The 26,329-nt window shown below is 50.0% G+C and overlaps 1 protein-coding gene across 1 annotated transcript in view; it reads left to right on the top strand.

Moving 5' to 3' along the window:
• ABCC6 (ATP binding cassette subfamily C member 6) overlaps window positions 1-26,329 on the top strand; it is a 49,960-nt gene that overhangs the window by 8,009 nt on the left and 15,622 nt on the right. Inside the window, exons 7-19 of the mRNA XM_090279354.1 lie at window positions 1,104-1,235; window positions 4,682-4,891; window positions 5,634-5,811; window positions 8,094-8,255; window positions 11,520-11,612; window positions 13,168-13,371; window positions 14,505-14,651; window positions 15,369-15,456; window positions 20,309-20,384; window positions 21,960-22,086; window positions 22,289-22,465; window positions 25,208-25,375; window positions 25,820-25,994. Coding sequence (XP_090135480.1) covers window positions 1,104-1,235; window positions 4,682-4,891; window positions 5,634-5,811; window positions 8,094-8,255; window positions 11,520-11,612; window positions 13,168-13,371; window positions 14,505-14,651; window positions 15,369-15,456; window positions 20,309-20,384; window positions 21,960-22,086; window positions 22,289-22,465; window positions 25,208-25,375; window positions 25,820-25,994 — 1,937 coding nt within the window. The remainder of the gene's footprint in view (window positions 1-1,103; window positions 1,236-4,681; window positions 4,892-5,633; window positions 5,812-8,093; window positions 8,256-11,519; window positions 11,613-13,167; window positions 13,372-14,504; window positions 14,652-15,368; window positions 15,457-20,308; window positions 20,385-21,959; window positions 22,087-22,288; window positions 22,466-25,207; window positions 25,376-25,819; window positions 25,995-26,329) is intronic.

The following is a 26,329-nucleotide window of genomic DNA, read 5'->3' on the forward strand; positions in this document are numbered from 1 at the left end:
AGGTGAGAAAATTGAGGTCCATTGATGAGAATTGACATGCTCAAGTCACCAAGTTGATAAATATCCTTGGGTGACAAATCTTGTGCCCTGTTCGAGGAGGCAAGGACAAAGGCAAGTACAGTCTTTGACCCCATGGAGCTTACCACTCAGTGGAGGAGAAAGACACTAAGTAAATAATCATAATTGTAACAAACATCCCAAAGAAAAAAGCTCAAGAAATTATGGAATCCTATAATAAGGGAGTCTACATGGATGGGGCATCATCAGGTGGGCTTCTAAAGAAATTCTTTCTAAGTCAAGGTGAAGGACAAGTAAGAAGTGACCAGGTGAGGAGTGCAGGAAAAGAGTTTTGAGCAGAGTAACACACATGTGCAAAGGTCCTGGGGCCAGGTGGCTGGAGCAGTGAATGAGGGTGAGAGTAGGAACATTTAAAACTGAAAGAAGAGTTCAGGTTTTTTCCACAGTAATACTGGGTTGTTTTTTTTTTTTTAATTAAAAGAATTTTTTAATTAAAAAAAAAAAAAACTCACCCAAGGACATGCTTGCTTATTGATTCTTTTTTAGAGAGAGAGGGAGGGAGGGGGAGAGAGAGAGAGAGAGACATTGATCAGCTGCCTCTCACTCATGCTTCCACCAGGGACGAACCTGCAACCCTGGCATGTGCCCTGACCAGGAACCCAACTAGTGACCCTTCACTCTGTGGGACAGCAGCCAACCCACGGAGCCTCCCCAGCCAGGGCTCCGCAGTGATAGTGTTTAATTTCGGACTTCTGGTTCCTGAGGAGGTTTACTTGCCCTGCTTCACAGGACAGCCCTTGGTTAAATCACTGAATCTATCTGAGCCTGTGCTTCCTTATTTGTAAAACAGGTCAATAATACTCTAGCATACAGGTTCAAGTGAGAATTAAATGAGGTAATTTTTGTAAACTGAGAAGTGCCCAGCAAATATCAGGTGCAGTTAATTGCTTTCATTTTACTGAGGGGCCAGAGCAGAGGTGCAGAGAGGTAACGCAGCTTACTCACGGTCACACAGCTACCAGGCCAGGACTTTCTTGAAGGGGCAGAAGGAAGAAGGAGCTTGCCTTGGTGACCCTCTTTTACAGGCTGGTCTGGAGGGGCTACAGGAGGCCGCTGGGACCGAAAGACCTCTGGTCACTTGGGAGAGAGAACTCCTCAGAAGAACTTGTTTCCCAGCTGGAAAGAGCATGGACAAGAAACCGCATTGCAGCCCAGCGGTGAGTGTGTGGAAGTGGAGAGAGAGCTCAGCTGCATGCTTGGTCAGCAAAGCTCATCATTTGGCCTCAAAGACAATCTCCAACCCTACCCTGGGCTCAACCTCCACAGTCCTCTTCCCGCCCGCTGATCTCACTAAGCATGAACTGGTCAGGCTCAAGGTACATTTTCTCCCAGAGTGCTTTACAGGTTTCCAAAGGAGATGGAGCAAGTGGCAGCTCCACAAGGTCCTCAGAAGGAGGCTGGAGTGGTGGAATGGCAAGCAGGAAACAGAAGGGATACTTTAAGACGGGGAGTGGAGAGTTGGGTGGTGGGTCATAAATGCAGGCAAATAGTCACTGATTATGTCACCTGAGTGACTAGTTTCCTGGGCCTTGGTTTTCTTATCTGTTCAGTGGGCATGTCATCAGCCCCCTAACTCATAACTTATGGGTGATGATTAAAAACAATGATTTTAGAAAAGAACTTAGCGAATTCCTCGAAAATGGCAAAGCTCTCTCAATATCAGTTACTCAGTGGATTTCAAGTTCTTTCTAGTCCTGTCTGCTCGGCCTCACTCTTGTCCTCCGTGACGTCTCTGGAAACTTCTGTGGGGCCCTTGGAGTCTGAAGAACCAGTTTGAGAACCTTTGTTGTAGAGACATGAGCTGACAACATTAGTTAAAGCTGGGGTCAAATGCAGACTTGCCATCAAGCAGTTGATGGTTTTGGACAAGTCGCTTGACCTCACTGGACCTTGGTGTCTCAGGGGCCAGATGAAAGTAACTTAGCTCCATGGGAAGAGTTACAAGGTTCCCCCGCATACTCTAGCACCTTGTGGTGGTGGCTGAATCCCACAAATTAGAAGAAGTGAGAGAGAGAGAGAGTGAGAAACCATTGGCTCACATAGCTGAGTCCGGCTGGATCCAGGGGCTCACATGGTGTCCAAATTTTCTCCCTCCATTTCTGAGCTCAGCTGTTATCTGTGTATTGGTCTCGCCATACAACCATCTCTCCTCGCTTCCATGCAGAAAATCCCAAGGAAAGTCTCTGATTGTCTGGCTCAAGTCATGTGCCTTTCAGGGGCTAGTCCCATGGCCGGGGCAAGGCCCCATGATTGGTTCCTTCAGAGTCACACAAAGAGGGGAGGGCAGAGGAGGGCTGCACCTCAGCCTGGGGTGGGTGCTGCTCCAAAAGTGGTGAGTAATATGAGCAAATCAAAACAGCAGCTCTCTCTCACCCCCGACATATCTTGTTGAGCTTCCCCTCCACTCTTAATGACTTTTGAGTAGCAGAATTCGTTCATAAAAGCCCTGGAGGTCTCACCCACTCTCTGCCAGCATGAGAACATTGGAGCTAGTGGATAGAAACATTCTCCAGAGCAGGCTGAGAATCCATAAACAGCGGACAGAAATTAAGGAGGAAGGCATGGTTATACAAAGATCCAGCTCAGCCATTTTCTGAGATGACTGATTATACACAGAAGAAACTTTGGTTTTGTTTCTGAAATATCATTATTTTGGAGGGTGGGAAGGAAGGGAGAGGATGTCATCCTGAGAGGTCAGGTTCCCAAGTTCCTTCCTTCCTCCCTCCTTCTCTCCCACAAATCTTTATAACATTATGCACCAGGCATTCCTGTTAGGCCCTTTGCACACATCACACCTAATCTATTTTCCCCCCATCATTTGGCAAATATTAACTGAGTGCTTACTACATCCAGGAGCTGAACTGGGTGCTGGGAGAATATAAATCAGAGGTCTCCCCACCTGGAGCTCTAACAAGACAAATGAGTAAAGGAGAGAGCTGGAGAGGGTGAGCATGGCTGTGAAGGCAAATAATTAAATGGTGGGATCCGCTGGGGAAGGGTGGTCAGGGATGGGCTCTGCAAGGAGGTGACATCCTTTTGGTATTCGAGACCCAAACACCAAAATTTTTGGAAGTGGCAGGCCAGGCACAGCTCAGTGACAAAGGCCAAGCCCCAACCCTGCGAGATGCCAAACCAAACAAGCCAGGTCAGGGATGAGGGGCGACACCTTGACCTGGTCAGCGAGAGTCTGGCCACCCACACTCGCCAAGGTTTTTTTCTCTTTCTTTTTGCTTGGGGGTGAGGACCACAAAGAGGCACCATGTGAACCATGAATGGAGAGCTGGGCTCAAATCCCTGCTCTGTCCTCGCTGTGTGCCCTTGGGCAGCTGTCACCACCTCTCTGAGCCTCGGTATTGTCTTAAGTAAAGTGGGGAGCCTGTGATACCCGCCAGGCAGGCAGGCTGAGAGGAGTCAATGCAATTGTGTACGTGAAGGACTGATCTCAGTGCCTGGCCCTGCTCCTAGCTCTGTAAATGGGCGTTGGCATGAATGGTAACCCCATAGGTTGTCAGAATTGGAAGGGACACCGAGTGAGACCAGTTCCATCCTTTCACACACAAAGAAACAGAGGCACAGAGAGGGCAGCAGTCTGCCCAAGGCCACACAGCAATTGGGCTGTCAGCAGCTGCATCACCACCAACCACTCCCTATGACTGAGGACCACCTGTCTCAGGAGGGGTCCTCTGGCTTCCCCCTCTTCTCATCCTAGCTTTCCCTGTGGCCCCTGCTTATGGCCAAGGGCCAGGGCTCTTACAGCTTCAAGGCTGCCTGTGGTTTCTTCCAGCCCACAGTGCCAGGCCCATAGGCATCAGCAGGATTCTAAACCTGTTCTAAACCAGTTCTAAGTAGCCTAAGGGCTGGCCAATTGTGGAAGAAGGGAGGGCTGCCTATTGGATCAAAAAGTGCCTGAAGGCAGAGTTGGGATCAAATCCCAGTTCTTTTCCTTCTGAACTGCGTGCCCTTGGACAGGTTCACCCTCTGTCCCTTAGTTTCCTCATCTGTAAAATGGGCTGACACCTGGCTTGCCAGGTTCTTAGGAGGACTAAGGAGTGCCTGGTACATAGTAGGTGCTCAAAGCATGTACATGCCCATTTATGAGGGCTTGGGGCTCCCCCCGCCCAACTGTCTCATAATTGGGTGACCTGGGGGGTGGGGCAAAAGAGGTGAGGAGGTGAGGCTGGATCCATGCTCACCCACCCCCCTTGCTGAGAAGGAACCCTGACGCTGGGTCCTGCTGCTGATAGCTCGGTGGCCATCTCTGAGAATATTCAAAAGCTTGTCTTGGAGCTATAACAACGGAGCATAGACGGAGTGGTATATAAGCAACAAATCTAGCTCCCACTGTTCTAGAGGCTGAAAGGTCCAAGCTCGAGGCGCTACTTCCTGCTTCACAGGCGCTGTCCTCTCTCTGGGGCCTTACACGGCTGAAGGGGCAAGGCAGCTTGTACAAGCTCACTGATCCCATTTAGGAGGGGTCTACCCTCTTCAGAGGCCCACCCCCAAATACCATGCATTGGGGGTTAGGGTTTCAATTTACACATTGGGGGAAACACACATTCAGTCTATTGCAAGGGCCCAGAGCCAATGTCTCCTCTCCCCTAAGGCACAACGAGGTAACAGTGCAGAAAAGAAAAGGAAGCCCCCGTGGCGGCGAGGAAGCCGCAGAGACCGAGGCCTTCCTACAGCAGAAAGGGAGCAAGAGGGGCCCGCTGCTGAGGGCCATCTGGCAGGTCTCCCGCTCCACCTTCCTCCTGGGGACCCTCAGCCTTGTCATCAGTGACGTCTTCAGGTTCACTGTCCCCAAGCTCCTCAGGTGGGTTCAAGCCTTGGGTGCCTTGCTGAGGTTGGTGGTCCCTTAAGGGTGTCTTTCCAGGGCCAGGGGGTGGGGGTCCCGTTCTCCTGCCTCAGCCTAGACCTCTGGTGCTCAGGGAACTGGAGGGAGGGTGAAAGGACAGTGAGAAGGACAAAAATAAATGAGAAAGTGACTGACCTGGGGAAAGAAAAAGTGGTTGACCTCTCACCTGACTGTATCAGTTAGCTTTTACTGTGTAAAAAAACACCCCCTAAAGAAGGGGCTTTAAACCTCAAATTCACTTATGATAATGTGGGTCAGCAATTTGGTTAGTGTGCATGCACCCCAAATGTCTCCTTGTCTGTTCAAATTTCCTCTTATAAGAACACCAATCATATTGGATTAAGTCCCACCCAAACAGCCTCATTTGAACATATTTGCCTCTTTAAAGGCCCCATCTCTGAATGCAGTGGCACTCTGAGGTACTGGGGGTTCGAGCTTTAACATAAAAATTTTGTGGGGTACAACTCAGCCCATACCAGGTGGGGATAAAAGCATCACCTCTTGACGAGCTGCTGCAGGTCACTCTGAAAATGAGCATGGAGAGTGGAGGGACTAATTACAGTCATTTTGGGGGGGGTGAGGTCGGGAGGGGAGTCTGCTACACCCCCTGGTCCTCCAGACCTGGCCAGGCTTGGGCAAAGACAACTCCCGCAGGCAGCTTCTCTCACCAGCTGTACCTTCTCCCTTCCTCTTCCACAAGCCTCTTTCTGGAGTTCATTGGCGATTCCACGGCCCCAGCCTGGAAAGGCTATCTGATTGCGGTGTGGATGTTCGTCGCCGCCTGCCTGCAAACGCTGTTCGAGCAGCAACACATGTACAGGCTCAAGGTGCTGCAGATCAGGCTGCGAACCGCCATCACTGGCCTGGTGTACAGCAAGGTGAGCCCCGGGAAGAGCTCTGGGCTTTTCCCTTCTCTCCCTCCTGTCCCGGTTTACGTACAAATGCTCTAGCCAGGAAGGGTCACATCACTGAACTGTTGATATCATCTGTGCCTGAAACCTAGACAACAGTGAAATGTCAGCTATGTTACCAGGCGACACTGCTTGTGGTAAAAATGTCCCCTAACCCACTGGATTCTCATGTTCTGGTCCACGATCCCCCCTCCCTAATCACTCCAGGGCCAGACAACGGGAGACAGCTCCCATGCCCCAGAGCCTGCTGGAACTATTGAGAGAAGCCAACCCTGCGTTTGCCTGGGCCTCCTTCCTGTGAAAACCACAGCACAGGCCCTTGCTCCCAGTTCTCCTGCCCCTCCCTCTGCCCAACCCTGGTGTGCACCTGAGTGGCCCCTCATTGCAGGGAGGACCCTCTCCTCTTGGGATCTATAAGCAGAAAAGCTATCTTGTCCATGACCATCATCTTCTGATCTGTGGGCCTTGCCTTATCTGGATAATAAGCCCTATCTTTAAGCACTTCTTCATGGCACTCATCACAACTGCCGTCAAAGAATGAGCTGCGTAAGTCTTCATGCAGTTTTGTTCCCCAGCTCAAACTCCGCTCCCTGGAGAGCAAGCCCCCTGCCTCTGCTGTTCACACTGGATTCTCAGTACTCAGCTCAGTGTGAGGCATGGAGATTCTAAGATTTCTCGGGGGATTTCTACACTCACTTATTCTGGGCTTATTGCTTCACCCCCTCACTGTGTTCCTCATACAGTCAGCAGAGAGAGGATTGCAAGTAAAATTTAGCATGTAACAGGCTGGCCAGGGTCCACCGTGGACCCAGGGTTAGGGCAGATTTTGGGCTGCCCCAGAACCAGGTTGGTATTTGAGCAGCACATTAAATGCCGCAGGGGTGTACCTAACACCCGAGCCTGGGTCATGCCTTAGTCATCCTTGGTTCCAGTCCTGGCCTAGTCATTGATTGGGTCGGCCAAAAAAGTGTTCAGTTTTTTCCATAAAATAAAAGACACGTTTTTCATTTTCACCAAATAACTATTGATCTGGATATTTTGAGTATGTCAGCTATCTCCCACTATTGGCTTCTAGTGGGTAGAGGCCAGGGATGCTGCTAAATGTCTTCCAATGCATGAGAGAGCCCCACAGCAAAGAATTATTTTGCCAAAATGTCAATAGCACCAAGAAACTTTGCAAACCATTTTTGACGCGTTCAATCAGTCATAGCACCTTCTCCATGCACTGCACAAATCTATTTTTTGTGTTTCAGTTGCGTTTTTACCTTTCTTGAAATAATAAAACATAATATGCCAAAAATGGTGTGTATCTCCTTCCATCTTCAATATTAAAATGGCTGCACAAAAACTCACCAGTTTTGATACTTTAATGCGCGCTGATGTGACAGCTGTCACAAACACAATCTAACAAAATTGTTTTGAATGAAGTTAAAGACAACTAAGCACTACTAGAGCCATCTTACAGAAAAAAACAAAATGGGAGAGCAAGGGGGAAAAATTGGGACAACGGTAAAAGAACAATGATTTTTTTTTTTTAAAGAAAAGGCAACAACAACAACAAAACAGAACGAACTCTTAGGCCAGCCCGGCACGAGCCCTCCAACTCTGAGCAGCTTGCTCAACGTCTCTGTGCCTGGGCTTTCTTAGCTGTAAAATGGGGTTAGTGATTCTGCAGCTGACTGACCCCAATCTCACTTTTAAACACTTCTGAAATCAAGATGCCTTCTGTCTTTTAATCGGCATAGGTTTTTTTCTTCAATGATGCGAAAATAGAGGTTTTACTGTTGGCGTTTTAAACGGAATGAGCTATGGCAGCACCTGTCTGTACAGTTGTGCACTGTGCTCATCACAGAAAAGGGTGACAGTGTTTACTGAGCACAGTGCCTGTGACAGCGCTCAGCGCATGGCCACCATCGCCACAAAGCCGAGGTTTTCATGCGTTATGTGACTGGCTGTTATTTTTCCCATGCTTTAGGGATTTTAGAGTATCTGCATTTCTGTCATCTCCTTGGATTCTCACAAAGGCCCCAAGGGTTGGCTTAGGGGATTTTTCTTAGCCCACTTTGAGATGAGTAAACTGAGGCCCAGGTGGGAAAGAAACCTGCCTCCATCAGCTAGGGCAGCGCAGCTTGGACCCAGGCCTGCTGGGCGGCTGGGCGCTTGCTCCCTCTGCACCTCGGGCCTCCCTGCCTCCCCCATCACCTGGACCTTCCCTCGCATTCAGGTCTCGCTCCTCCCACTCTACCCAGGTCCTGGCTCTGTCCAGCGGGTCCAAAAAGGCCAGCGCAGTTGGGGACGTGGTCAACCTGGTGTCAGTGGATGTGCCGCGGCTGACCGAGAGTGTCCTCAACCTCAACGGGCTGTGGCTGCCGCTCATTTGGATCACCGTCTGCTTTGTTTATCTCTGGCAGGTGTGCTGGGCAGCGGGGAGCTGGGATTTGAGCTGAATACTAACCCCCTTCTGCCCCTCCCCCACCCCGTCCCCCTCCACCCCGCTCCTCCCCCTCTTCCCCTTCCCCCTCCCCCTTCTCCTCTTCCCTTATTCCTGTCTCCATCTGCACACTCTGGGCTGATGTAATGGGCAAAGTCTTAGACAAGGACGGCTCACTTGACCTTGGGCAGGATGCTCACCCTCTCTGGGCCTCAGTTTCTTCATCTGTAAAATGCAGATGATAATGATGACAATGACACCTCTTGGGTACACTATCGGGGCACCAAGGAAGTAGATTTAGCCTGTTCGAAGTTACCATTAATACTAGAGCACCAGCAGCATCAACAAAAAAAAAGACAAAATGTTTTAGGGGAAAGAATCGGCTACCTAGTTTTCAAAGAGAATAAAGTGACCACGTGGCAAAAAAGAAATCATTTTTTTCTAACTTCTGTTCATCTAGTTTAGGGTGTAGGACTTTTTGTTTGTTTGTTTGTTTTAATTGAAATCACAGACTTTGGCATGGGACTGCCTGGGTTCAAATCCTGCTTTTACTACTTTCTAGTTATAAATCATTGCCCAAGTAACTTAGCTTGTCATTTGTAAGGGGAGAATCATAATTAACAATGGTGCCCCGACCTGTTGAGGTATGAAATGAGCTAATACCCATCAGGCACTTAGAACAGTGTCTGGCACAGCTGTATTCTGTAGACATTTGCTCATATTATTAATTATGCACGAAGGTGGGACAGTTCATCAGAAGACCTTACGCCAGCTCTGCTCCAGGTGCAGGTGCAAGGTTCACACACTTCTCTGTGAAGGACCAAATCCTAAATATTTTAGGTGCTGGGGGCCATATGGTCTGTCTCAAAAATTCAACTCTGCCCTTCTAATGTGAGAGCGGCCATAGAGACTGACCAGATAGACAGGGTAGTGAACACTGAAATTTGAATTTTGCATAATTTTCACAGGCCCCTAAATATTCTTCTTTTTAAAAAATTTTCTTCAACCACTTAAAAATGTAAAAGCCATTAAAATTTTTGGTACTACTTCCAGGCTGTACAAAAGCAGGTGGAGGGATCTGGCCTGTGTCCCATAGCGTATGGATTGTGAGTGAGCGTGGAATACTCCCAAATGCCACCTACTGTATGGTATCATCAGTACTGGTCCTCTACTGTGGCTTCCACACACCTGTAGGACAAGGGAACAGAAACTTTCTGACTTGGTAGCCTGTATTCCAGGGCCTACCATATAGTCGGTGCTCAGCAAGTACACACAGGGCACTTCAAACAGTTGCTGATGTGCAGCACATAGGTGTTAGCTGTTATGATAGGAAGGGGGGGAAGACACTTGGAAAAATGCAGGGGAATTGTGTAGGCCACCCCATGACCCAAGTGAATCAGCAGACAACACACCCATCGCTTTCCAGGCCCCCAAGATCCTGGTTAAGGAGAGGTGGGCATTTAGGTTGCTATAGTTAGCATTTGTAGCATTTTTGCCAAATGATGCAGTTTTGCCAGAGAGAGTTTAACCTTCTATCCACATTTCTTTGAGTACAGGTAACCCCCATATAACACGGTTGTTAGGTTCCTAACAAATGCCATGTTATGTGAATCCATGTTATACGAAACAAAGAACTAGTACACAAAGGGGGGTTAAGTTCCAAAAATTAAAAAAATAACTATTATATTTTTATAACTAAGAAAAATATTTTTATTAAAGCAATTTTTATCAAAAGCATTATAGATTAATATAAATTAAGTAATGTTTTCTTCATCATCACTACTAAGCCCCATTAACCAAATGCGCTTTCTTTTTGACAAGATAACCTCATCCTCTGAGTTTTCTTCAGCATTATCTTGATTTCTATGCTCTACATTTTGCAAAAAAAGAAAAAAAATGTTAATTTTAGATTGCTTGCTTTTAGCTGAGAGATCTTTATAAATTTTGTTAAACGGTGCTAAGCACTTTTGAAGCTCTCTTTTAAACTTTGTGCTCCTCTCAGTGCAAGGATCTTCATTTAAGAAATATGACTAACTGTTTGGGTAAGTCTGGGCCTTTCTTTTATTTAGAGTACATAAACTGATATGACATACACGCTCAAATGAAAAATTTTAAATGAGTTATCTTTTGCTCTTATCATGTTCAGTATTGTACAGGGATTTGCCTAATTTCATGTGAACGGGAGTTTTACCCAATTCTCTAACCATATTAGAGTGAAACCGTGTTATAGAAGTACCGTGTTATATGGGGGATGCCTGTATTTTCCCAACCCTGGCTGTGAGGGCTGGTTATTTGCCTCTGGGCACTTCTCCATTTTGCCCCTGGGTGACACTATTGCTACATAAATGAAATAAACTGGCTTGCTGGTTAATCAAGAAAAGTTTGAAAACTTTTTGGCTAATAGAAGAAACCAAAACCCACAGATTGGAGACAGGGTAAAGCTTATCTAGAGAATGGGCCCAAAAACCTCAAAAAGTCACAGCTTCTTAAAAATCATATTCTACCCCTCACATGCACAGAAACCAGAGCTGAGAGGGAACACAACTGTCCCAAATAAAAAATCAGGGGGAGGAGGAACGATGATCTGCCAGACAAAATAGAGGGTGTCCAGTTAAATATAAATTTTAGATACACTTAACAATTTCTTAGTATAAGTATGTCCCAAATATTCCATGGGACATACTTACACTAAAAACTTATTCACTGTTTAGCTGAAACCCTAATTTAATTGGGCAGGTATCCCGTGTGTTTATTTTCTAAATGCAGCACCCTTGTTGGGGGTGAAATGAAGACTAGATAATAATGAATTGTATGATGTGAGCACTTACCTTAGGCTGTGGGAACAGCTGAGGAAGCTGCAGCTTAGTTTCCTTGGGGAAGTCACTTGCCCAAGTCCACACGCGTGAGTGTCAGTCAGGATTTGAACCCAGATCCCAAATCCAGAGATCTGACCTCCCCGTTCTGACCAGGCACACCCCCGCCTTGTTCCGCCTGTCCAGATGCACAGCCTGTGTTGAATACACACCCCGTGTTGTGTGGCATGTGTCATCTCCATCCCTAATGTAGAAGGTGTCCCCTTCTAGGTATCTGCCCCATTAGTCTTGGTCGCCATGACCCAGTAGCTGCCCTCACCAGACTCCCTGACACCTCCCTGCCTTCAGAACCAAGTCCAACCCTCCAACCCCAACCCCTGGTCCTGGCCAACTCCCTCAGGGCCTCATGACACCCTCCCCTCTGTCTCCAGCTTCTAGGACCCTCTGCCCTCACAGCCATTGCGGTCTTCCTGAGCCTCCTCCCTCTGAATTTCTTCATCACCAAGAAGAGGAACCACCATCAGGTTTGGCATTTTCCAGAAGGGACCATGGCGGAAATGGGAGGAGAGCCTGCAGGGAGCGGGGGGTGGGGCGAGGTGGGCTTTTTCAGTCACTCAGACCTGTGTTCCCACGGCCCGCATCTTGGTGGATGGCAGCTCTGTCCCTCCAGCACTCAGGCCACAAAATAACTACGGGTCAGTGATGATGCCTCTCATTTTCTCACATCCCATGAGTCAGCTAATTTGATGGGCCTCACCTTCACATTGCTTCCCAAATGCTTCTCCTTCTTACCCCAGGCTATCCAAACCTCACTGTCTCACTTAGATCATGGCAGGGATCCCCCGGCTGAGTCCCCATTTCTGTCCTCGCTCTACCCAGGCCTCTTTACACATCAGCCAAAGGGCACCTGTGAAAACCAAAGGGTGCCTCCATCCCAGCTCCCTCAGAGTGAAAGCCAAGACGCTGCCGTGGCCACCTGCCCATGTGGTGTGCCCTCATCACCTCCTACCCCTTGCTCATTCCATGCCCCCAACTGCCCGCCCTGGGATCCTCAAACCTGCCCAGCTCCCACCACAGGGCCTTTGCACTGGCTGTTCCCTCTGCCTGGAACACCTGCAGCCCAGACTCAGGTCTCCCTCTCTTCCCTCCTTGAAGTCTGGGCAGACTCTCCTCAGTTCCCTGGTCACAGCGCAATGCGCCCTCCCCTCCACCTCCTGCAGTGCAGCTCCTCAGCCTGTGCTGTTTTGTTCCATAGTGCTTGTCACCTTCTGACCTGCCGGAGGACACACCTAGTTCTCCCATTTATTGCCTCTGTTGTTAGAATGAGAGCTTCCCAGGATTAAGGAATGCTTGTTGATGCAGTCTCAGCTTATAGAATATTGCTTGTCATAGAAGGTGTTCAATAAGTACTCGGAAGAAAGGGAGGGAGTCCAAGGGAGGGAGGGAAGGAGGGAGTCACACAGACTGTTTCTCCAGCCTCCTGTCCTACCTCCTCCAAGACACTATCTGCAGAGCTGCCCGTCTGCCAGTGCCCCCAAGGGTGCAACACAGTGGCCCCAACGCCTCTGCCTGACCTCCATGTCCAAACCTGACCCAGGCCACCTCTCCTTGTCACTCCCCGCACACACCTTCCTCTGACCACGCTGGGTGTCTTCTGAGTCACGCTGTCCCCCATCTCCCCTGCCCACCCCACCACCCATTCTCGGTGTGCTCAGCACCTCCACACCATTTCTGACGTGGCTCATATGTCACCCCCACCTCCAGGAAGCCTTCCTGATGGCCCCAGGTTCAGCTGGGTCAGGGCTCTGCCTCTGTTTCCAGTGCATTGGGGGCCTCCTTTCGTTATAGCTCATCATCCCCTGTGATGAAGGCAGGAACTGGGGACAAAGGGAGATGGCGTGGCCCAGGAGGAGGTGACAGTGGCTGGGCCAGGACTGTGGGGACACAGAGGCTGAGAGGCAGACCGTTTGGGCCTGCTTTGAATCAGCAGGGTTTGCTGAAGGGGTGGTGTGACAGCTGCAAGGAAGGAGAACTCTAGACTTGTCTCTGTCCCCTCCCCTCTCTTCCCTCTGGTCCCAGGAAGAACAGATGAGGCAGAAGGACTCTCGGGCGAGGCTCACCAGCTGCACCTTCCGAAACATGAGGGCGGTCAAGTGCCACGGCTGGGAGGGGGCCTTTCTGGAGAGAATCCTGCACATCCGGGGACAGGAGCTGGGCACCTTGAGGACCTCCGGACTCCTCTTCTCTGTGTCTCTGGTGTCCTTCCAAGTGTCCACGTTTCTGGTGACGTCACCCTGGTCTCCCTGCAGAGTGTGGACTTGGGGTGGGAGTGCTGGGGGACGGGGGATGAGGTAGGCGGAGCCCCTGGATTTTGGAGCCTCTCTTTGCAGACCACCCTGTCCACCCAAACGTACCCTTCCTGGATCCTGCTCTCACTTAGGGTCCCCACTCTCTGCTGATTAGCAAGCCGGTCAGATCATTCCCCTGAAGGCAGCAGTGTCTAGTAGGGTCTGTCGGTCTCCTCCTGACAGGTCAGGCCTCTGAAACTGCTGCTTCCACAGCCACGGGAACTGGTGATGGTGCAGGAAGCTGCAAAGGAGGAACCCCAAGTTCATCCTGCTGTGGCCCCCTCACTGGGCACGGTGCCTGCCCTGTTTTTTTTTCCAATTGATTTAACAATTCCTGCCAGATTGGCTTTCTAAATCATGGCTTTGTCTGCAGTCACACCATTGCAAACAAACCTATAGTGACTCACCACAACGTCCACAATAAATTCAAACCCTTCATAAAACAGTCAAGGCTGGGTGGGAACCACTGTTTCTAGAAGGATATAGAATCCCAGAGGCCATCTGCCATGGCACCAATGTCACCAACACAATCAACACTCAGAACTGCAAGTGGCATCACTGAGAACCATGCGGGCTCCTCAGAAGGGATCACTGAGTCACCCTTACAGCAAGTGGTGACCACAAGTGCCCATCACACTGACCAACCATGACATAGTGACCATCACACCGAGTGACATCTAGAACCAAAACAGCACCAACGTCTAGAACTGGAGCACCCCCCAGTGACATCTAGAACCACAAATGCCACCAACACCTAGAGCCCCCGAGTGCTGCTAAGACTTGCTGCTCTCAAGAGATTCTCAAATCATAAGTCCCACCCACATCTAGAACCACAAAAGTGTTACCAAGTTGGGGATCTGTGGTATCTCCCCCACCCGGTCCCAGTGCCTGGAACCAAGAGCTTCTGATGCCTACTGACAACAGGGCCAGGCACGCACTCCCTTCACCCAGAGAGAATTCGAGGGCAGATCTGGGGGAGGGGTCGCACAGGTCCCTGGAGATGCCACGGCTGCCTCAGGCTTCCCTGGCGGCACTCAGGGCAGCTCATGTCCCCCCTGTCTCACCCAGGTGGCGCTGGTTGTGTTTACTGTCCATACTCTGGTGACCGAAGAGAATGCCATGGATGCCGAGAAAGCCTTCGTGACCCTCACAATTCTCAACATCCTCAACAAAGCCCAGGCTTTCCTGCCCTTTTCCATCCACTCTATTGTCCAGGTGAGGCAGGGGGAGAGGAGGCCGGCTTGCAGGAGCCTTTCCCGTCTCCATCCACCCACCATCCGCCTAGGAGGAGGAGCGAGGGAGTGAGAACGGGATGAAACAGAGAAGCAAACGGAGAGGGAAGGGGCAGAGGCTACCACAGAAGTTGTTAGCAAACACCCGCAAAATACACAGCCCCACCAAGGGAGCAATTGCACATGCAAGTATTCATTCTGGTTCCCTTTTTATACACAGTCATTTTATCTTATTTCTCTTCCTTTGCCGACTCTACTCACTTTGTGCCTCCTTGGGCGTGATGAAAACCAGCCATCCCTATGTAAATGGCTTTTTTGTTAGCTAAATGGACTTGGGGTTGGGAGCAAAGGGCGCCCCCAGGTGGACAAAGTCTAGATGGTTCCTGATAATGGCCTGATGGTGCTACTGGAAAGGCCACCGTCCTCTTCCAGGGTCTGGTCTGCGGAATGGCAGCTCCATCATAGCAATCATGCTAATTTGGAGCAAGGAGGTGGGAGGGGACCACCACCACCATCATTGTCACCACCTTCACACGCATCATTTTTTGTCACCTAAAAAGCTCTGTACTATTGCCTTGCAAGTGAGCAAAGCTTGATAGACAGGAAGCTTTTCCCACCACCTTGAGGCCCCTGACACCCAGAGCCCGAGTCCGTTTTCTGCTCTTCCTGCACGGGTGACCTGGGGCTTTGGTTCCCCCAGGCCCGCGTATCCTTTGACCGTCTGGCCACCTTCCTCTGCCTGGAAGAAGTTGACCCTGAGGCTGTGGATGCAGGTCCCTCCAGATGCTGTGAGTGCTGAGTTCAGCAGGAATGGTGCGGGAGGGTTGAGGGGACCTGCAGGATGCGAGGGTCCCAGCTGGGGGCTGCAGGCAGCAGAATGGCACGTGCAGTCCACGTGATCAGACATGTAACTCAGAAACTAGCGCCACAATGCTGCTTTCTGCCAGTCACTCAGCGACAGCTCAGGGGCATCTACTGGGTGCCCCGTGCACTCTGTGTACAACAGTGACCACGCTGACAGATCAGTCCTTGCCCTCATGTGCGAGGTCCAGGTAGATGAGCACGGCAACATATTCTTCAAGCTAGAAAAGGCAATCGGAGATATTGCGAGCACCACTGTATGTTGAGACTCAGCGTAAGTTAGCTGGGCCATTCATGTCTAAGCCCTCACCTACAGTGTCACCAGTGACACTAACTGAACTGCTGCAGGGAGAGGGTGATATCGCCCAGGGTTTGTGACCCTCCCCATGTTAGAACTGAGGCATCATCAACCCGCTTACTTAGAAAACACCCACATGGTGGTTAAAAGCATAGCTTGTGGCGTTGGACTGCCCCGGCCAAAATTTAATCTCTGAGTCTCAGTGTCCCCATCTGCAAAATGGGCATGTGATCTTCATAGCACCTTGGCACAGAGCCATTGTCGGGGTTCAATGACTTTGTCTGCGTGCCATACTGACAGCGGGGCCCTGCACCAAGTCAGCATTCACCACATTTTAGTTGTTATTATTATAAATACTATTAGAGGAAAAGAACCATGAAAATCAGCAAAGAGCCCTTGAAAGAACCCCGCAGAAGTTGTTGGCAAACATCTTGGTGTATCTGAGGCTTACTCAGAGCTCTGGCTTATTTTTAGCTGGGCATGGCTTTGTTCAGCTGAATCCATGTGATATGGGCAGTCAGAACTGAGCAGGCACTGGGTTCAAACCCTGGGTCTGCCATTCCTGGTTGTATGGCCCTGGCAATAACTCCTTCAGTTTCCGGGTGCTGTGCTTCCACTCTGGCAGGATATCCTAAGAGCCACCAAGAGCCAGCAAGCCCACAAGTAGCTCTGGGTCCATCATTACTGTGCCCCTGTCCCACTGGAGGGCCCCGTGGACCCTGCACCAGCCAGACACCCCCGGGTCTTATTTGAGCCACGTGTTTGACACACCTGGTCACCTTGCCTGAGGCCAGAGCCTCTCTCTCCCCTGTCCTTGCTCTTCACCCAAAGGTGTACGACGATGAGATTGGTACAAACACCAGCACCTAATGGGGACCGAGTGCTTACCACATATTCATTCAAGTGCTCTAAATAGATAGTGATGACCTCATCTCTCCTCAGCACCCATATTATAGATGGGGAAATGGAGGATAACCCCACACCCAGACTGTCAAGAAGGGGCCAGCCCCCAAAGCAGGGTAGACAGATTCACAAATAAACACACAGAACTGCCAGTTAAGACGGAGTCAATACAGCTTGGGTTCAGGTGCGCCGCAGGAGTTGCCGGTGTTGACTACAACGTCAAACCGCCTTAGGGACTCCGGCTCCGGATTTTCTGTCGGGGTTTACTCCCTTAGCCTTTCCCCTGAAGAGGTATGCCGCAAGGCAGCGGAGGTTTTTTGGAGTCAGAGTTTTCCTTCTCTGATGTACCCTGACTGGAAGATCGAACCAGCGACACTTAGCTCGCAGGCCGACGCTCAATCCACTTTCCCTTGGACCCTTCAGCTGCGAAGAGAGGGGGGGTCTGCTGCATGGGCAACAGCAGACCCTCCATATTACCCTGCCCAGGCTCTGTAGCTTCAGTGTCATCGCAAGATGTCGATTCAACACGGGAGGAGACAGATACCATGTCACTCCCGAGTCGGACTGCACAGCCATTCTCGGCGGTGCAGATAGACTCTTAAGAAGCTACACCATCGTCTCTCGAGACGGACGGCTGCCGACGACGACGACTGCCAGTTAAATTTGAATTTCAGATTCACAGAGAATAATTTTTTTGAGTATAAGTATATGATGTGCCACATGTGGGACATACTTATACCAAAAAAAGTACTTGTTTACCTGAAATTAATAGTAAACTAGGGACTTCTGGCCAAGATGAAGGCCTAGACAGACACGCTGCATCTCCCTCCACAACTAAGAAGGAATAAAGCTACCTCAAAACTAGAGACAACCAGAAGTTCCAGAAAGTCGAGCTGCATGGAAGTCCAGCAAACAAAGATATAAAGAAGAAATACTCATCCAGACAGGTAGGAGGGGCAGAGCTGGGGCGCAGAGTACGCGGTGTGGTGGTGGCAGCAGCGGTGGCGGCAGCAGCGGTGGTGGCGGCAGGTTGGCGGAAAGCACAGTCACATGTTTTTAAAATCAGGAGGGACACCTGGGGAGCGTTCCCAGCACCAGACCAGACTGCACAGCTCACAGTCCCGGCGCTGGGGAAAATAAAGCCTCAGTGCTTCTGACTGTGCAAACCAGTGGGGGTTGGGGCAGAGGAAGAAATTGCCAGTCTCTCAGCAGAGTCCACTTGTTTAAAGCCGCCCCCCCACCCCCAGTCCTAGAATGTCCACAGACCCACCCATTCTGGGAATGATGGCCAGGGCAACAGCTAGAGAGGTGCCAGCCCATACAGAAAGCAGGAAAAGTGTCTGGAAAAGGGGCAACTGCTGACCAAGCAGCATTGTTCCCTCTCAGACCTCTCCCCCACATACAGAGCCACAATGTGGTACAACGGGTTGCCCACACTGAGGAATACCTAAGGCTCCACCCCTTACAATATAACAGGTGTGACAGCTCTACCTCGGACACAGAGGCAAACACAGGAGTCTGTCAAGATGAGGAGATGGAGAAATATGGCCCAAATGAGGGAGCAGATTAAGGTTCCAGTAGGAGAACTAATCGATGAGGAGATAGCTAACCTAACAGATGAGGAGATAGCTAACCAAACAGACGAGGAGATAGCCAACCTAACAGATGCAGAGTTCAAAACACTAGTGATAAAGATACTCACAGGCTTGACAGATATGCTTAAGTATGGCAGACGCATAAGGGAAGAAGTGAAGCCTATGCTAAATGAAACAAAGGAAAATCCACACAAAACCAATGGTGAAGGGAAGGAAACCAAGGTTCAAATCAATGATTTGGAACATAAGGAAGGAAAAACCAGTCAACCAGTACAAAATGAGGAACCAAGAATTGAAAAAAATTAGGAGAGGCTTAGGAACCTCTGGGACAACTTTAAACATACCAACATTTGAATCATAGGGGTGCCAGAAGAAGAAGAGGAAGAGCAAGAAATTGAAAGCTTATGTGAAAAAATAATGAAGGAAAACTTCCCAAATTTGGTGAAGGAATAGACATACGGGTCCAGGAAGCACAGAGAGTCCCAAACAAGCTAGACCCAAAGAGGACCACACCAAGATACATCATAATTAAAATGCCAAAGGTTAAAGATAAAGAGAGACTCTTAAAAGCAGCAAGAGAAAAGCAGAGAGTTACCTACGAAGGGGTGCCTATAAGACTCTCAGCTGATTTCTCAAAAGAAACTTTGCAGGCAAGAAGGGACTGGCAAGAACTATTCAGTGTGATGAAAAGAAGGACCTACAACCAAGATTACTCTATCCAGCAAAGCTATCAATTAGAATGGAAGGGCAGATGAAGTGCTTCCCAGACAAGGTAAAGCTAAAGGAGTTCATCATCACCAAGCCATTATTATATGAAATGTTAAAGGGACTTATTTAAGAAAAAGAGGATCAAAACTATGAACATTAAAATGACAACAAACTCACAACTTTCAACAACTGAATCTAAAAGATAAAAACAAAATCTAATGAAGTAAAACAGAATAGGAACAGAATCACAGTTATGGGGTTCATTTGGAGGGTTATCACCTGGGAGGGGGAAGAGGGAGAAACGGGGAAATGGTGCAGGGATTAAGACGCATAATTTGTTGGTACAAAATAGACAAGGGGAAGTTAAGAATAATATAGGAAAGAGTGAAGCCAGAGGACTTATATGCATGACCCATGGACATGAACTAAGGGGGCGGGGAGTGGAATTGCTGGAGGGAGAGGGATACTGGGCAGAGGGGAGCAAAGGGAAAAAAACCTGGGACTGCTGTAACAATATAATCAATAAAAAATACTAAAAAAAAAAAAGTAAACTGGGCATCATGTCTTTTATCTACAACCCTTCCCTAGAGACCATCCAGTCCAGTGGGTGTAAAAGGGCGTCAGCTGCTCCTTAGATGGAAGATGCTCAGACCTCACCCCATGAAGATTCTGATTTGGGGGTTGGACTGAGCCAGGGGGAGATTTGTTTTTTGTTTGTTTGTTTTTTGTTTTAATTGTTCTGGGTTATTCTAAAGTACAGTCAGGATCCAAAACCATTGATCTGGTTCCTAAGGAGACCACTGTCACACCTGTTATCCCAGTAAAATTAATAATTCCCTTCACTTTCCAGAGTCCCAGATCAGATGATAAATTATATAAGAAACCCGGTAACTTTTCTGTAAAGGACTAGATTGTACATGTTTTAGGCTTTCCAGGCCATTCAGTCTACATCGTGACTACTTACCTCTGCAGTTGCAACATGAAATAATCCATTAAAAAAAAACAACGTGAATGAATGGGCATGGCTGTGTCCCCATAAACCTTTTTAAAAAATAAGATGGCAGGCAGGACCTGGCCCCTGGGCTGTGGTGTTCGGACTGTGAATTATTTAACCATCCCACAGTGTCATGCTCAGGCTGGTGAATAGCAGGACAGTTTGTTCAGTGGGAGAGATTTCCTGCTGCCTTGAGGCGGGGTGGGGGCACTGCATGGGGATCTCTGGGACAAGGAGTCCAGCCAGGAGCATCTGGTGTAACTGGTCTTTTATGCCTGCAGCTTCCAGGGACGATTGCATCCGTGTGCAAGAAGGTACCTTTTCTTGGTCCCGGGAGAGTTCACCCTGCCTGCACAGGTACAGAAGAGCTTCCCTGGTACTACCTTCCCGTAGGCAGGGAGGAAAATACAGGAGGCTCTTGCTGCTTCCTACGTGAGAGGTGGTGCAGGTTTGCAGGCTGGGGCTGGAGGGTGAGTGAGCCTGGGATGGCATCCTACCAGGGAGACTCCCAGGACCAGCCCTGGCAGAGGGAGTCTTGGGAGAACAAGAGCTCCTGCAGACAGGGGACAGGGCATCTGAGCTTCCCTGTCAGGGGGGAGACAGCCTCTGCTCCCAATACTAGTCCAGATGAAACAAGAGAGGCCTGGCCAAGAAGAGGCCCAGCCTCGTCAGCCATGCCCACTTCTCTCCCTCCTGTGCCAGTCCCTACATTGTTGTCACCTCTAGCCTTCAACTCTTTGGCTAGGTCTTTGTAACAGAAGACCCTCAGCCAATCCCAAAATTCCCTGTGATGGGAACTAAAATACCCTGACCAGCATCTCTCAATTGTCATTCACTCACCTCTTAGTATTTTTTGAGCACTTGCTATGTGCCAGGCCCTGTTTTGGGCACTGGGACTGACATTCTGATGGAGGGGTTCACAGATGCAAAATCAGGGAATGGTGACAGAGTGTGATATTGACTGGGTAATGTGTAATAAGAGAAAGCTGGTTACTTAAACTGAGGTTATAATGAGGAGAAGGGTGGAGTTCTGCACACACCTGGGAGCAGCGCTTCCCTGGCAGTGGAAACAGCATGTACAAAGGTCCTGGGGTAGGAGTGTGCTTAGACCCAGGCTTCTTCACCTTGTCATTATTGACATTTGGGGTTGGATAATTCTTTGTTGTGGAGCTGTCCTGTGTATTATAGGATGTTTAGCAGGACCCCCATTATTCACCCTCTAGATTCCAGCAGCAACCCCCACCAGTTGTGATAACCCAAAATACCTTTAGACATTGCTAAATGACACCTGGGGGCACAATATCCCCCAGTTGTGTTTGAGAAACAGGAGGTCAGTGTGGCTGAGGCAGAGCGGTAGGAAGCTGGGCTTCTTTTAGGGCTGTCAGAATCCTGAGTGAGTGGGAACCACTGGAGGGCTTCAGTGAAGAAGTGTCATGATCTGACTCAGGTTTTAACTCAGGTCCCTCTGGCCTCTGGGTGGAAAATGAACTGGGACAGGGACCAAGGACACAAGCAGGAGGATCAGTGAAGAGCCTATTGCAATAACTGAGGCAAGAGACGATGCTGGTTAAATCCTCCTGCCACAATAAACTGTGTGTCACATGTATGCATGTGTGACAGCATGTTCGTGTACATGTGTACACTGTGTGTACTGTGTGTGCATGTACAGGTGTGCATTAATATGAGTTTGTGCATGCATACATTGTGGTGTGTTCATGTGGGGTGCATGCATGTGTTTCCCATGCACATGTGTGGAATGTGATGGCTGCTTACATAGCCAGACAAGGATTGGGAGAAGGAAGGACTGCCTCTGAACATGCTCTTAGCAACCTGCTGGGTGAATCACCAGTGGGAATGGCTAGCTGCGTCTGGGGTTCGCCCATTCTGCACAGACTCGGGTTGGGCCCTACCCAGGATGCGTCTTCCCTCCAGGATAAACCTCACCGTGCCGCAGGGCTGTCTCCTGGCTGTTGTTGGTCCTGTGGGGGCAGGGAAGTCTTCCCTGCTCTCTGCCCTCCTTGGGGAGCTGTTAAAGGTGGAGGGGTCCGTGAGCATCAAGGTGAGGTCACAACCCCTGCCTTTCTGATAGACTGTCCCCCATCCTAGAGCCCTCCCCATGCCTTCCTGCTCCCCCTCCTCCTTTCCATTCACTCCCTCTGCCTTCTGCCACCAGCGACAGTCCGGCGCCTACTATTCCTCCATAATCGCTCCTACCTCCATCCCTGTTGGCCTCCTAGTTGCCAAAGTGAGTTATGTTTTAGGGTCCCGTGGCTTACATGCCCCAGGAGGCCTGGGTCCAGAACTCGTCTGTGGTGGAGAACGTGTGCTTCCGGCAGGAGCTGGACCCACTGTGGCTGGAGAGAGTCCTGGAGGCCTGTGCCCTATGGCCGGATGTGGGCAGTTTTCCTGCAGGAGTCCATACCCAAATTGGGGAGCAGGTGAGGGGCTCGAGCCTTCCTGGGATAGGGAGCCACTATGGCTGGGGCCATTTGCTTTCCTGAGCTTTGGGCAGTGTGGTGAGAGTGACAAAGGGGAGACAAGGAGGGCAGAGAAGTGGGGTAGAAAAGGGAGCCAACTTAGGGCCAAGCACACACTAGATGCTCAATAAATCATTATTAATGAATGAATGAAAATAGAGACCAGGGAGAGGCAGAAAGGTGTGGCAGGGATTGGCGGTGATGGGCTCCCCAGCTGGGAGTGAGGATACCTGGGCACCTTTCCTGTCCTGCATTTTTTGGGTGACATTGGTCAAATCTCTTCCCCTCTCTGGATCTCAGCAAAAGGTCTGGGCAGAGATATCCAGTGAACAGGGTACACTATGCTTCTGGAGCTATGGATTGGGCAGGATTGGCAAACTATGACCCACAGGTTAAGTCTGGCCCACCATCTGTTTTTGTAAATAAAGGTTTATTGGGACACAGCCATGCCCATTTATTTACCCGTGGGTCATGGCTGCTTTTGCACAGCAAGGGCAGAGATGAGCAGTTGTGATGCGTACTGGACCCCCCAGCAAAGCTTAAAATGGTTACTATCAGACCCTTTTCAGAAAAAGGTTGCTGACCCCTGGATTAGGGAATTGAGAGTGGAAAAATAGGAGTTAAAGTTAACGAGATGGGTGGAATTTTCTGGAAAGAAGGGGAGAGGGTCCCCTGTGAGAGGAGAATCCAGAGAGGAGGACGGGGGTCTGTGGAGGCCCAGGGTAGGTGGTTTCAAAGCAAGGGGGTGCTCGCTGTCCTCATTGTCTGTCAGCTGTGTCGCATCCTAAACCAACGCTTTCAGGAACCTCCCCTCGCTGTAGCACGCCGGTCCCAGGTGATGAAGCTCCACCCTCCAGAGCTGAGATCCAAAACCCTGCTGTTGCCCTCGGTGCCTCTCTTTCTCTTACACCACATCTAATCCCTCAGTTAATCCTGCTGGGCCCTCCATCAAGGCAGACCCAGAATGCTCTGTTCCATCTACCGCCCCTCTCCCTCACGTTGCTACAGCAGCCCTCCCCCAGCCCCCCAGCCCCCAACCGGCTGCCCTCACTCCTGTCCTCCACCCTGACGGGTTCATCCGAGGGCAGCATCTAAAGGGAGTCTGTTCAAACGTAGGTGAGATCATGTCCCCTCTCTGCTTGGAATCCTCCAGAGTGTCCCCCCTCAGAGTCAAAGCCAAAGCCCTGACCATCACTGGCAAGGCTTCCTCTCCCGTTATCTCTCTGACCCCATCTCTCATCATGCTCCACTCCAGCCACATGGCTGTCGCGATGTTCCCTGAACACCCCAAGTACACACTCATCTCAGGGCCTTTGCACCTGCTGTTCTCTCTGCTTCTAAAACTCCTTCTCAGGAGTCCACAAGGCCCGTCCCTCACTTTTATCAGGCTTCTACTCAAATGTCTTCTTAGTGGAGAGACCTTCCCTGACCACCTTACCCAGCATGGCAACCCTGCTCACACAGGTACACCCTGCCTACACCCTTCCTCTGCTTTATCATTCTTCACAGCACATGATACCATCCAAGAAGTGGTATATTTTACTTGTTGGCTTATTGAGTACCTATCTCCTACCCCCACCCTCATTTGAGAGAAACATCATGACTGCAGGGACTGGGTTTTGTGGGAAGCAGGGCTGCAGGGGAGGGCCTGCTTCTGTTTGGCCTGGAGGACTTTTCGAAGACTTAATCTGGCACGTCCAGTTCTCCCAGGACCACATTTCTGACCAGGGCACCCTCACCTTTTACTGCATTGCACTTTACCGTGAGCATAGCTTGCTGAAGTCTGACCCCAACCTCATTCCACAGTTGAGAGAACTGAAGGGCCCTGAGAGTTTGTGACGGGCTCATGATCACAAAGAGAGGACAGGGCAGGGCTGGGACCCAGTTCCAGGCTTCCCTTAGCTGACTCCCTCTAGGTGGTGGGACCTTAGACTCTTTCTTGAGTGTTCCATTCACTAAGGGACTGAGTACCTGCCCCCCACACACACACACTTGGGGGTACTGATTGGTGTTTCCTGGGGATTTAAGGGGAAGAGGCTTGGAGCAGGAGAGGAAAGGTAGTAGCAGGAGGGACTGTGGGCATCCAGCTCCCTTGAAACTCCATTTTCCTTTCTGAGGCCTCCCTATTTATAAATGCCAGGGAAATTGTAAACAGCCAGGGGAGCTTGAGTTGGCACCGGGGTGAGTTACACAGCAGCAAAGAAGGTTTCCATGTGAATCAGGGAAGGAAACTTTACTCCAGAATTTTCCATAGTCTTGTTCAGCACTGTGTTGCCAGAGCCTAGAACACTGCTGGTATAAAATAGCCATGTGATAAATGTGAGTGGAATGAATGAATGAAAATAAGGACTGAAAAGCTGCCACTGGATGAGACAATAGAGAAATGATGGCTGGTGTCCTTGGGGAAGACGGTATCAGTGGAGAAATGGAAACAGAAGCCAGATTTAAGTGGAGGAAGAAGTGAGTGGGAGGAGAGACAGCCGTGGAAGGTGCTGACAATTCTTCCAGGGGGCTTGGTGGAAAAGGGGAGACAGGACACTGGGGAAAGCCTGGGAAAGGGTGTTGGCTTGAGAGCGAGTGTTTACAGCTGGGAGGTGGCCTTGGAGGATAGGGACAGTGAGCTGTACCTCCGATGACCAGATGAGGCCCTGTCATACCAGCTTCACCCAGCATGTAGACTCTGTCCATCTCTTGTGGCCACAGGGCATGAATCTCTCTGGCGGTCAGAAGCAGCGGCTGAGCCTGGCCCGGGCCGTGTATAGGAAAGCTACTGTATACCTCCTGGATGACCCTCTGGCAGCCCTGGATGCCCACGTTGGCCAGCACATCTTCAGCCAGGTCATTGGGCCCAGTGGGCTGCTCCAGGGAACGGTAAGTTTGGGAAAATATATCAGAGGGCACAGTGCAAAGGCAAAGAAAGTTTTAACCCTAATCTATGTCATCACCACCCTCCTTGAGTCCAACTTTCCTCTTTGTAATGGTCAGCTTTTGCTGTGACCATTCTACATAACAAACAATCCCCAAACATCAGTGGCTTACAACAGCAGTTATTTTTGCTTATGGATCTGTTAAACTGCTACAGCTCTGCCTCACTAACTCAGGTCACTGGGTTCAGGCAAACTCCTTGTTTTGAGACATAGGTTGAAGGAGCCCCTCTACCTCTCTATTGCGACATGCTGTTTTCAAGAAAGAGGGGAGGAGTACATGAAAAGGGAACTTGCCCTACTCAGAGCCCTAGGCACTTGCTGCCCCAACCTCTGGCTCTGGAAGGTGCATCAAGCACCTGAGTGTAACTTCCACCCTTTCCCTGCCCAGACGCGGATTCTTGTGACCCACGCACTCCACATCCTGCCGCAGGCTGATTGTATCGTGGTGCTGGAAGATGGGGCCATTGCAGAGATGGGTTCCTACCAGGAGCTTCTGAATAGGAAAGGGGCCCTGGTGGCCCTTCTGGATCGAGCCAGACAGCCAGGAGATAGAGAAGAAGGAGGTACTGGTTGGACCTTGCTGGTTCTCTGTCCTTGGCTCCTGCCCAAGACCCCACTAGCCTGAGGGGACCACTCTGGCCGCACCCCCCCTGCAGGCCCAGGCCTGAGGCAGGTGGCTCTCCTGAGAGGCCACCCAAGACTCCCAGTAAGAGCCAGTGGCAGTGCCCATGAGCCAGGTGCTATGCTAAATGCATCTATAAACATACCTTATTTCACCTGATCTTCACAATACCCCTTTGAGGCACACGCAATTATTGCTGCTATTTCACAGATGAGCAAATTGAGGCAAAGAGAGTTAAATAATTTGCCTGAGGTCACAAGATTAGAATTTGAGTTT

This window comes from Furipterus horrens, unplaced genomic scaffold (assembly GCF_987537825.1).
Source record: "Furipterus horrens unplaced genomic scaffold, mFurHor1.1.pri manual_scaffold_5, whole genome shotgun sequence".
Classification (NCBI taxonomy): Eukaryota; Metazoa; Chordata; class Mammalia; order Chiroptera; family Furipteridae; genus Furipterus; species Furipterus horrens.